This window comes from Mustelus asterias, chromosome 6, assembly GCF_964213995.1.
Source record: "Mustelus asterias chromosome 6, sMusAst1.hap1.1, whole genome shotgun sequence".
In the NCBI taxonomy this organism is placed as follows: Eukaryota; Metazoa; Chordata; class Chondrichthyes; order Carcharhiniformes; family Triakidae; genus Mustelus; species Mustelus asterias.
Window position 1 is genome coordinate 70,227,162 of NC_135806.1, and position 13,011 is coordinate 70,240,172.

The 13,011-nt window shown below is 41.7% G+C and overlaps 1 protein-coding gene across 3 annotated transcripts in view; it reads right to left on the reverse strand.

The window, feature by feature from the left end:
- Positions 1–13,011, reverse strand: part of vps13a (vacuolar protein sorting 13 homolog A) — a 434,277-nt gene that overhangs the window by 307,002 nt on the left and 114,264 nt on the right. For all 3 annotated transcript variants that reach the window (XM_078214517.1, XM_078214516.1, XM_078214518.1), the window contains exons 14-16: positions 9,869–9,931; positions 9,498–9,627; positions 1,571–1,665 (exon numbers count right to left, since the gene is read on the reverse strand). In XM_078214517.1, coding sequence (XP_078070643.1) covers positions 1,571–1,665; positions 9,498–9,627; positions 9,869–9,931 — 288 coding nt within the window. The remainder of the gene's footprint in view (positions 1–1,570; positions 1,666–9,497; positions 9,628–9,868; positions 9,932–13,011) is intronic.

Consider the following 13,011-nt stretch of genomic DNA (forward strand, 5'->3'; position numbering starts at 1 on the left):
AAGTATTGCGTCACATGGATCAGTGTTGGAGCTTCAACTCTTTACAATTTGCATAAATGAATTTGATGAAGGGACAGATGGCAAGGTTGCTAAATTTGCTGATGACACAAAGGTGAGTAGGGAAGTAAGTTCTAAAGAGGACATAAGGAGGATACAAACAGGATACAGATAACATAGGAACATATGAATTTGAAGCAGAAGTTGGTAATTCAGCCCTTCGAGCCTGTTCCACCATTCAATCAGATCTGGTTGATCTCTGTTAGGTGAGTGGGCAAAGTTTTGGCAAATGAAGTATAAAGAGGGAAAATGTGAGGTTGTCCATTTTGGCAAGATGAATAAAAAAAAATTATCTAAATGGCGAGAGATTGCAGAGCTCAGTCGCAGAGGAATCTGGGTGTACTCGCGCATGAATCACAAAAGGTTAGTCATGCAGGTGCAGCAAGTAATTAGCAAAACTAATATAATTTTATTATTTATTGCAAGGATAATGGGAGAGTGGGGAGGTTAAACTTCAGTTATACAGGGAATTGGTGAGACCACATCTGGAGTACTATACAGTATTGGTCACCCTATTTAATAAAAGATGTAAATGCATTGGAACCAATTCCAAGAAGGTTTACTGGATTAATACCTGGAATGGACAGGTTGTCTTCGGAGGAAGAGCTCAACAGGCTAGGTTTGTATCCACTGAAGTTTACAAAAGAGTAAGAGGCAACTTGATTGAAACTTATAGGATCCTGAGGGGTCTTGACAGGGTGGATATAGAAGGAATGCTTCCTCTTGTAGGAGAGTCCAGAATGAGGGGGCTGCTGGAATTCGTCTTGAACACTCATTCGCTGAAGAGGCAGGAAAATCCACCATCATCATTTTGGATAATGCTCTCTGCTAATTCCTAGGATCCATGAGACTGCAGCGATGCTTCCTCATATGCCTGCAAATTCAAAGAGGGAGCACCGATGCAGGTTTCAGCTGAGAGAAGAATATCTAGAGAGGCACTGACACAAGGTCTAGTCCATAATACAATTCTTCATAGGGGTTTAGGTGTCATTCAAAAAAAAGTGGGAAATTGTAACATTATAGACAAAGCCATAGTGTTCTCCTATTCAGTATCACATTAAACCCCAAGATTTGCGCCAGTACTTGTTCTCTAACGAAAGCTATGCTGCTTCTAGCATAAGACTTCTCAACAGCAAGACTCTTAATCCTTCTACTGAAGTTGACTGTAGTTTCTTCAGCTACATAATCTGAAGAAACTAGAGCCTATAAAGGATGTTTCTAGCCACCTTTTCAGTTAACAGGATGAAAAGTTAGAAGAAAAAATAATTTTGTTTTAAAACTTTGCTTACCTGTGAGCAACACCATGGAAGATCAACAATTCATATCACAAAAATACGTAAAACCATAGGTTAATAATTAACCTGCAAAAGCAAGGCACATCAACTTCTGCAAAATTAACCTTATGATGGTTTTGGAATAAAATATTATTCAACAGCATTCTTAGTTTCATTTCCTATGCTGTGCCAAATGATCATGCAGGGACAACTTGAACAAATATTTTAATAAAATATACCCTTTTAGGCATCGTTGGGTCCACCGCAGCTTCGCTATATCCAATTGCTGTATAGAGTTTGGCCTTCTCTTCAGACGTCATCAATAAATCAATTCCTAAAAATAAGCATTTCCAAAAGTTATGTAAAGTATCTTTGTATATTTTTAGTAAAATAAGTGTGTGTGTTTCAGGTAAAGAAGGAATAAGTAGGACAACTTATTTGTCAGTTCTATTATTTCAGCATGCCAGAGGCCAAATTTCTAAAAGTAACAAGGCCAGAATTTTACGTAAAGGTTCAGATGTACACCCAACCCAGAAACACGTAAAATCGCTTGCAAGAGTGAGAAGCGCACCCGCCAACAATCGAGAAGGCAGCTTAAATTATGCCTGCTTTATGGTTGACAGGGAAGCACATTGGCAAAGCGACCTTTACATTTAAGCTGCAACTTCAAACCAGGGCAGGATGAAAGGGTCAGGACTCAAATAAAAGTAACAAGTGTCTGCGGACTTAGGTCTTGGAGTCACAGAGGTTTACAGCATTGAAACAGGCCCTTCGGTCCAACTTGTCCATGCCGCCCTTTTTCGTTAAAATTGTCCCAATTGCCCGCATTTGGCCCATATCCCTCTATACCCATGTAACTGTCTAAACGCTTTTTAAAAGACAACATTGTACCCGCCTCTACTACTACTACCTCTGGCAGCTTGTTCCAGACACTCACTACCCTTGGTATGAAACAATTGCCCCTCTTGTCCCTTTTGTATCACTCCACTCACCTTAAGCATATCCCCTCTAGTTTTAGGGTAAAGATGTTGACTATCTAGCTAATCTATGCCCCTCATTATTTTATAGACCTCTATAAGATCACTCCTCAGCCTCCTACGCTCCAGGGAAAAAAGTCCCAGTCTATCCAGCCTCTCCTTATAACTCAAACCACCAAGTCCTGGTAGCATCCCAGTAAATCGTTTCTGCACTCTTCCTAGTTTAATAACATCCTTTCTATTATAGGGTGACCAGAACTGTACACAGTATCCCAAGTGTGGCCTTACCAATGTCTTGTACAACTTCAACAAGACATCTCAACTCCTGTATTCAATGTTCTGACCAATGATTCACCACTCTGTCCACCCGTGACTCCACTTTCAAGGAGCTATGAATTTGTACCCCGAGATCTCTTTGTTCTATAACTCTCCCCAACACCCAACCATTAACTAAGTCCTGCCCTGGTTCGATCTACCTAAATGCATCACCTCGCATTTATCTAAATTAAACTCCATCTGCCATTCGTCAGTCCACTGGCCCAACTGATCAAGATCCCGTTGCAATCCTAGATAACCTTCTCCACTGTCCACTATGCCACCAACCTTGGTGTCATCTGCAAACTTACTGGACTGATTAGGGACAGTCAGTATGGCTTTGTGAGTGGAAAATCATGTCTCACAAATTTGATTGAGTTTTTTGAAAGGATAACCAAGAAGATAGATGAGGGCAGTGCAGTTGATGTTGTCTACATGGACTTTAGCAAGGCCTTTGACATGGTACCGCATGGTAGGTTGTTGCATAAGGTTAAATCTCACTGGGTTTAGGAGGCATGGTTAGTAAGCTTCTATGGTGCATCTGTACAAGTTGGCGAGAGTTGTAGCAGACATACCAAATTTCCTACTGCTATCAGCATTTGAGACAGTTGGTATGTGATCTCAGACTTTTGTATCTTTTTCCCAATGGAAGGTGAAGAGAGTATGTCTGGAATGTGTGGGGTCCTTGATTATGCTGGCTGCTTTTCCGAGGCAGCAGGAAGTATAGATAGTATCAATAGATGGGAGACTGGTTTGAGTGATGGACTGGGCTTTGTTCGCACCCTTTGTAGTTTCTTGCGGTTTTGGACAGAGCAGGAGCCATACCAAGCTGAGATACAACCAGAAACAATGCTTTCTATGGTGCATCTGTAGAAGCTGGAGAGAGCAATAGCAGACATGCCAAATTCCCTTAGTCTCCTGAGAAAGTAGAGGCATTGGTGGGCTTTCTTAACTATAGCATCCGTATGGAGGGATGAAGGACAGGTTGTTGGTGATCTGGACACCTAAAAACTTGAAGCTCTCGACCATTTCTACTTCATCTCCATTGATGTAGACAAGGGCATGTTCTCCACTATGCTTCTTGAAGTCAATGATTATCTCCTTTGTTTTGTTGACATTGAGGGAGGAATTATTGTTGCCGCACCAGTTCACCAGATTCTCTAGCTCTTTCCTGTACTGTGTCTCGTCATTGTTTGAGATCCGACCTACAACGGTGATGTCATCAGCAAACTTGAAAATCAAGTTGGAGGGGAATTTGGCCATACAGTCAAAAGTATATAAGGAGTATAGTAAGGGGCTGAGCACACAGCCTTTCAGAGCATCGGTGTTGAGGATGTTCGTGGAGGAGGTGTTGTTGCCTATCCTTACTGACTGTGGTCTGTGGGTTAGGAAGTCTAGGATCCAGTTGCAGAGGCAAAAGCCGAGCCCCAGGCCACGAAGTTTGGAGATGAGTCTCATCGGAATAATGGTGTTAAAGGCTGATCTGAAGTCTATGAATAGGAGTCTGACAGGGGTGTCTTTGTTATCTAGGTATTGCAGGGTTGAGTGTAGGGCCAGGGAGATGGCATCTGCTGTGGACCTGTTGTGGCGACAGGCGAACTGTAATGGATCCAGGCAGTCTAGGCAGGAATTGCTTTGTGCCATGACTAACATTTCGAACCATTTCATGATGATGGATGTCAGAGCCACCAGACGATAGTCATTAAGGCAGGCTGCTTCGCTTTTCTTTGGTTCTGGGATGATAATCATCTTCTTGAAGCAGATATGGACCTCGGATTGTTGTAAAGAGAGGTTGAAGATGTCTGCGAATACCCCCAGCAGCTGGTCCGCACAGGACTTGAATGCTCATTTGGGTACCCCATCTGGGCCAGTTGCTTTCTGTGGGTTGATTTTTGAGAAGGCTGCTCTGACGTCGGCAATGGTGACCTTGGAAACTGGTTCTTCTGAGGCTTCCAGGATGGAGAGCTCCCGCTGACCTCTTGCTCAAAACGGGCATAGAATGCGTTGAGCTCATTGGGGAGCTGACGATGTTACCTGTCTTCATCTTGTAGCCTGTTATGTCTTGCAGACCTTGCCATAGTCCCTGGCATCACTCAGCCTTTCACAGTGCTCATTTCAACAGCCAACCAGCATGAAATCACGTTCTGGGGCCAACTACGGCCAGGAGTGTGTTTCACACCAACTTCTGGGCCTATGGACTGCACACTCCTAATGGGTGGAAAAATCAGGCCCAAGTCGCCCAACTGAACAAGCTGGTAAGAAAGATAAGGAGGATATGGCGACCCCTACTGTGGTTCCAGGAGTTAGGGAAGTGGAGACAGCAGAAGTACGGGAAATGGGTTGAAATCAGTTAAGGGTCTTAACAATAGCTTGTTGTGCAATATTTTTGATAAAGCAATTTGTTTTGTTAGGTTTTTTGCATCCCTGTCATCAATCCAATTTGTTGATTTTTTTTTTGTCAACATTGCAAAATGGGGTCAGTCCAATATGCAGAAAATGAGTTCTTGCAGCAGAAATCTCAAACATGATGTTCTCATTCTCCAAACTCTTTCCATCTACATTGCAATCCTTCAGATGACCTATGCTGCTTAACTACTTCCAATTTCCTGACCGTAATCATCTCCTTTTCACTGTGGTCTTCTAATCTCTCTGCAACTTCATTTCCCGATGTGGAGATGCCGGCGTTGGACTGGGGTAAACACAGTAAGAAGTTTAACAACACCAGGTTAAAGTCCAACAGGTTTATTTGGTAGCAAAAGCCACACAAGCTTTCGGAGCTCTAAGCCCCTTCTTCAGGTCTCACCTGAAGAAGGGGCTTAGAGCTCCGAAAGCTTGTGTGGCTTTTGCTACCAAATAAACCTGTTGGACTTTAACCTGGTGTTGTTAAACTTCTTACTTCATTTCCCACCAGGATGATCGCCAGGATTTTCCTTGAATGGAGACCCAACCAGTACTAGTCAGAAGCACTAGTCTGAAAGATCATACTGTCAGAGCAGATGCAATGGGATAGAGAATGGAAGAGAATTGCAAGAAGTGGAATGGGAGGAAGTGGAGTCGAAGTAGCTACGCATGTTGGATGGCTTATAGTAGATATTGATGGACAGTGTATCCCCAGAAATGGAAATAAGAGAAATCCAGAAAGCAAGAAGAGTCAGACTTGGACCACATGAAAGGGAGAGGTGAAAATTAGAAGCCACATTTTCAGCTCAAGAAAAATGAATTTTCCGATGAAGTGGCACCATGATGGAAATACCCAAACAAATGGGTAGAATTCATAAATATTAAGGACATTATAATTTAGAATTGAGAAAATGGATGCAGGCCATTTATCCAGACATCTTCATACACAGAATGGGCAGCACTAGTTATTACCACTTTTGTACCATGTACCAGGCATCAAAGGACCTCTTTCCTTTTTTAGAAATAAAGATAAGTTGAACTGCTTTATTTATTAACAAAGGAAATTTAGGGAAGATTGATGATTACACAGCCTGTTAGTGTAGCAATTACCCATTAAGAAAACATCCCTAGAACTTAGTTCAACAAATCAGAATTGGACAGGATTACAGGAAAGCAGCTTTATTGTGAGCTGGAAAAGAAAGAAACTTTTAAAAATCTCTATTCATCTATCAAAAGTTTCAAATAACTTTCATGAAAATATACAAGCAAGAAATCAAGAATATTAGAACATATTAAGCACACATTGACCAGCTAACAACTCAGAGTAGGTAAAATGAGAACAGCTTTAACAATTAAAGAAGTGAATTATAAGGACTGATTAAAAGGTACGAGTTTAATCAAGGAGGCAGCCATTGTTGCTAAAGATGATGTAATCTGGTTCAGAATGGTATAAATGTACTGGTTTCTTCCTAAGAAATCCGTGGGAATGTAGAAGGGTCCAAATGCATTTTTGAAACCTCCAATACTTCTCTGGTTGTCGAGAAATTGGACATGTTAAATTAGACAGCTATTTGTGTTTAACTGCCCAGCAACTGAAATCATCTGGGATTTCAGGTAAATCATTACTTTGAATTTTGATGCATGTCCCTAGCTAATTTTAGCTGTAACATTGTGATTTTAAAGACATTTTCACAGGAACTAAAACTATTTTTTATCTTTTATCTGGACATGCGCACATGTCCAGAAAGCATATTGCAGATTAGACAGTTCATCAATAAATTTGTAAGTAAGTTAATAAAGTATTACGAATCCTGTGGTGTTTCTGTAAGCAGTTTTAAGAACTCACCTCTCTTGTATTTTCTGAAAGTGGGAAGATACAATTTTTGGAGAACCCCCTTGGACTCTTATAATACCCAGGTCATTATAATCTGGCCTATAAATTATTTAACAGGCTATGTGGAAAAAGGTAAAATCTCTTGATAATCATTTTCCTTGGGAGAGTAGTAGTTCACTTTCTCAGACCAAAGTAAGTGTCCATGAGAAGTGGCTGTTTTGAAATTAAGGAAGGGTGATTGTTGAGCGAATGCTCCCGACTTAAGATAGTCCTCATTGGGGCTAACTGTTATGATTCACTTTAGCAACAACTCAGTCAAGGTATCAGAAAATAAGGTGATGGAGGGGACAAGGAATGTTCCACATATCTCACATAAAGGCAGGCATAGCTAGGATCCATACAGGTTTCTGCCATGACACCACTGATTTGGAGGAAGGGTGTGGAAAGTTGATCAGCAGAAGAACTAATTCAGCCAGGCGAAGGAGTACTGGTTGGGTCTCCATTCAAGGAAAATCCTGGCGATCATCCTGGTGGGAAATGAAGTTGCAGAGAGATTAGAAGACCACAGTGAAAAGGAGATGATTACGGTCAGGAAATTGGAAGTAGTTAAGCAGCATAGGTCATCTGAAGGATTGCAATGTAGATGGAAAGAGTTTGGAGAATGGGAACATCATGTTTGAGATTTCTGCTGCAAGAACTCATTTTCTGCATATTGGACTGACCCCATTTTGCAATGTTGACAAAAAAAAAAATCAACAAATTGGATTGATGACAGGGATGCAAAAAACCTAACAAAACAAATTGCTTTATCAAAAATATTGCACAACAAGCTATTTGCGAATGTTACACAAAGCTTTGCTGTGGACAAAGATGCTGCGGACCACAGGGGCAAAGTAGTAAGGGTGATTCTCAGATTGAAATTATGGCCAGGATTTTATAGCCCCGCCATGGCGCATCTCCCCTTGACAGAGATAGCAAACCATAAGATCTCTGTCTTAAAGCAATTTAAATCTCCATTCAGTTCAGAAGGACCATAATATCCTGTTGGGTGGGAGGGGCTGTAAAATCCTGGTCTATATTTATACAATGAGTGAAAGGAATCTTCACCCCAATCCCACAATTTACCATTTTCCTTAATCTCTTACTCTCCTACACAAGTGAACTCCTCGTCATCTATTGCAATCAATGGACAATAGTTCCTCTGGTATCTCTTGGTAGTCCTTGTTCTGTTCCTACACAATGCATTTCAGTTTTTTTTTGTTGCAATTGGACAGGGTGTTGGTGAGGCCTCACCTGAAATACTGCATAGTTTTAGTTCCCCTTGCATAAAAAAGGATACATTGGAGGCAGTCCAAAGGAGAATCACCAAGCTTAATTCCTGGAATGAGAGTGTTGTCCTATCAAGAGAGACTATGCAGTCTGGGTCTGTATTCCTTGGAGTTTAGAAGAGTGAGGGGTGATCTTATTCAAATATACAAGATCCTGAGGGACCTTGACAGGGTAGATGATGAGATATTTTCACTAATGGGAGAATCTCAAACAAGGGGACATGGCAACAAGATAAAGAGCCGGCCATTTAAAACTGAGGTGCATTGAAATCTCTTTTCAGAAGCTGGTGAGTCTCTCAAATTGTTTGCCCCAAAGGATAGTGGAGGCTGAATCATTAGAAGCATTCAAACTAGAGGTGGATAAATATTTGATAAATCGAGGAATAGAGGGCTTTGGGAAAAAGGCACAGAAAAGAAGTTGAGGCCAGCATAGGTCAGCCATGATCATATTGAATGGCAGGGTAGGCCTGAAGGGCCTGGTGGCCTTCTCCTGCTTCTATTTCTTGTGTTCTTGCATGTTACAGGCATAGAAGACTGGCCAATTTATCTCTTCTTAATTCAAGCCTTTCTCTATGTTAATATCTCTTTTACGTTCTTGAGAAATGGCAATGTTTCAACCCATCAGAGTGGGTTTGAGAGGCGGCAGGTAGGAGGATATTGAGCAACATTGGGAAACCTAACCGAACCCTTTTGCCAGTTTTAAACCTAGGTAGGTTTGGGATGTGGGCAACTATTCAGATCTCAATAAAGTACATCAAGGAGGCTTTATGCCTCCATTTAAATTTTGCACCCTACGGAAACACAGCAGCTGAAAGGAATCAACAAGGCTGGATCAATGAGGTACGTCTTTTTAAAAAATATATGGTTTGCAGTCACTTCCCCCATCTCAGCCAGCAATCTAACTAAAACACTCCTGTAATCTAATGCCCTCATTGCTCTCCCAGATATCTCAGCTCCTCAATATTCCACTCCCTCAATATATGATTTCATCCACAATATCATCACCATCCTCCACCACCGCCAAAATGCTAGATTCTTCCCATTTTCCTGTGAATCTGGTCGAAATACGAGGAGACAACTTGAAATAGATCCCACCAAATTGAGGAAAATGCTACTGCCTGGTTTCCTAACAGAAATCCCACACCCCACTTTCCCCCACTTCCTTCCAAGTCCAGCGTTTTAATCGGGTCGGTTGTCTCAATATCGCAAATGAGAACTTCATATACATCCTTTGAGAATTTGCCAGCAGCAGTATAGTTTTACATTACATTTTATATTAAATATCTGCTTTGATGGATAATAATACATTTACCAGATTTTGAGTCTCGTGGTTTCTCTTCTTTTGCTCCTGTCCAACTCCAAGCCCAATCAAGCCATCCTCCAGAATTATCTTCTTCAACCTTTGCGCCTGGTCTGTAAATCTTATGCCCTGCTTTTGTTAGCTAGCAAAATATTTAATAACATATTTATCTTATTTTCACTGAATTTGATGTTTTACATACACATGTAAATAATTATAGATTTTTTTTGTTGGTGTACATACATATCATTTAAATCAGTTTATACAATGAAGTAAACATTTTGGATTCTCTATAAAATGATCAAAAAGCCAAATAAGAGAATTGGAAAACTATTCATCGCTAGTCAAGTTTATTTGCATTTAAAATCTTACTGCCAAAATACCTCCACTTCTGCTTGTTGTCTTGCGAGTGTAATGTTGAATAAATCAAGGTCCTTTTCAAGTTCCTGGAAAAGGAAGTACTAATTAATATAATTCAACTATCAACATTTTAGGCCATTATTAATCAAACATTTTCAGATTTTGCTTGGGTTATTTTCCTTACCATTTCAGGAGATAATTATTAATTATCCCCTTTACAAAAATATTGTGGCCAGAATCCATGACCTAGCATACTCTCATCATGACATCAATGAGATGCCATCATAATAGCCATAAATTAGACTAGGACCTAGGTATGCTGGATCCTGACCTTCCTTGGCAACTTTCAGTCCCTTTCTCAAAGGGGACAGCACAGTGGTGCCTCACAGTGCCAGGGACTCAAGTTTGATTTCTGACTTACGTTGCTACTGTGCGGAGTCTGCACGTTCTCCTGTGTCTGTGTGGGTTTCCTCCAGGTGCCCCGGTTTCCTCCCACAGTCCGAAAGATGTGCTGGTTAGGCGAATTGGCCATACTAAATTCTCCCGCAGTGTACCTGAACAGGTGCCCGAGTGTGGCAACGAGGGGATTTTCACAGTAATTTCATTGCAGTGTTAACGTAAACTTACTTGTGACACTAATAATAAATAAATTTAAAACAGATCTTTCACCCTTGTGAACAGGGCTGTAATGTAGAGGACTCCCAGGCTGCAAGGTCACACATCACAAGCTCAGTCTGCTGAATGGCATATTTGAAGCTCACCTGGGATTCCAGACCTGGGTGTAGGGTTTAAGAATCTTAAAAGTAAAGTGCAAGCATTGGCCAGGGATAAAACCCATGGCAACATACCTGAGAGGAAAGACAAGATTGGTGAAAAATGTTGACTCTTGGATTTATAAACAGAGTACAAAAGTGAGGAAATAATGCTAAACATTATTGGCCAAGACTATTCGGTCTCCAGATGAGAGACTGGATATACAACCAAAGATGTGCATCCTCCCACGGTAGTCCAGGTGGGCTGACCCCCGTGGGAAGTGCCCAGAAAGCTTGAATTTCTGCTGGACAATGTTCCTTTTACTCAGGACCCTGCACATACGTCTTTAAATTTGAGTTAAAGTCAGAGACTTCAGACAATTCCATGGTATTTAACCCAGGAAATACAAGACAGAAAGAAACCTAGTCCAACTCCAGGGTAATTACACAACCGACCCCAGCAACCAACTACCCTTAAAGCAATCTAACTTATCTCCTGATCTGATTAGCCCTCCCCCCTGACCTAGGCACCTCACTCTTGATCACCTATCTCACTCAACATTCACTTATTCAACTACCAACCCATTCACACTAGACCTTTAAGTATAACATTGAGCAGCTAGTGCCTTTAAAATGCCAGGGGTGGGGGTGCTCTCGTCTTCCCTCAGATACTACAGCACTGTAATGGAGTTTTCCAAAGGACGCTGCACTCTTTTTCTGGATAAGCTGGATTCTGAGGACCCAGCAAGAAATATAGAGTAGAGTCAAAGTGTGGGAAAGTTCCAGCAGAGCAACAATCCGACAATGATTGCCCATCTGTGGAAGATCCAGGCCTAAAAGTTATTGATTATCCTTCAGCTGCAGCAACTTGGACAGTTCTAGGCACCACACATCAGGCAAGATGTCAAACCTCAGATGGCATAATGGAAGAGGTTTATTAGAGTGGCATCAGGGATGCAGATCTCATGTAGAGAGACTGGAGAAGATGTGATTGTCTCCTTAGAATAGTGATTGTAAAGGTGAGCTTTAATGTGTATTAATATTATCAAGCATTATGATAAGAGTAAATAAAAGCTTGTCCAGTGACAGAACATCAGTAACCAGTGATTACAGATTTTTAAAAATGTAGTTGACAAAAGAATCAGGGAATTGCTTTCATACAATACAAAGAACAAAGAAAATTACAGCACAGGAACAGACCCTTCAGCCCTCCAAGCCTGCACCGACCAAGCTGCCCGACTGAACTAAAACCCCCTACCCTTCCCGGGACCATATCCCTCTATTCCCATCCCATTCATGTATTTGTCAAGACTATTATATCTGCTTCCACTACCTCCCCTGGCAGCGAATTCCAGGCACCCACCACCCTCTATGTAAAAAAACTTGCCTCGTACATCTCCTTTAAACCTTGCCCCTCGCACCTTAAACCTATGCCCCCTAGTAATTGACTCTTCCACCCTGGGAAAAAGCATCTGACTATCCACTCTGTCCATGCCCCTCAATCTTGTAAACTTCTATCAGGTCGCCCCTCAACCTCTGTCGTTCCAGTGAGAACAAACCAAGTTTCTCCAACCTTTCCTCATAGCTAATGCCCTCCATACCAGGCAACATCCTGGTAAATATTTTCTGTATCCTCTCCAAAGCCTCCACATCCTTCTGGTAGTGTGGCGACCAGAATTGAACACTATATTCCAAGTGCAGCCTAACTAAGGTTCTATAAAGCTGCAACATGACTTGCCAACTTTTAAACTCAATGCCCCGGCCGATGAAGGCAAGCATGCCATATGCCTTCTTGACTACTTTCAGTGACCTGTGTACCTGTACACCCAGATCCCTCTGCCTATCAATACTCCAAAGGGTTCTGCCATTGACTGTATATTTCCTATCTTTATTAGACCTTCCAAAATGCATTACCTCACATTTGTCTGGATTAAACTCCATCTGCCATCTCTCCGCCCAAGTCTCCAACTGATCTATATCTTGCTGTATCCTCTGACGGTCCTCACCACTATCCACAATTCCACCAACCTTTGTGTCATCTGCAAACTTACTAATCAAACCAGTTACATTTTCCTCCAGCAAAGGTCCCGGCACTGATCTCCGAGGAACGCCGCTTGTCATAGCCCTCCATTCAGAAATGCACCCTTCCACTGCTACCCTCTGATCCTGTGCGACTTCACCTTCTGTACCAGTCTGCCATGAAGGACCTTGTCAAAGGCCTTACTGAAGTCCATGTAGACAACATCCGCTGCCCTACCTTCATCAACCATCATCATCACTTTCTCGAAAAATTCAATCAGGTTAGTGAGACACGACCTCCCCTTCACAAAACCATGTTGCCTCTTGCTAATATGTCTGCTTATTTCCAAGTGGGAGTAAATCCTGTCTCGAAGAATCCTCTCTAATAATTTCCC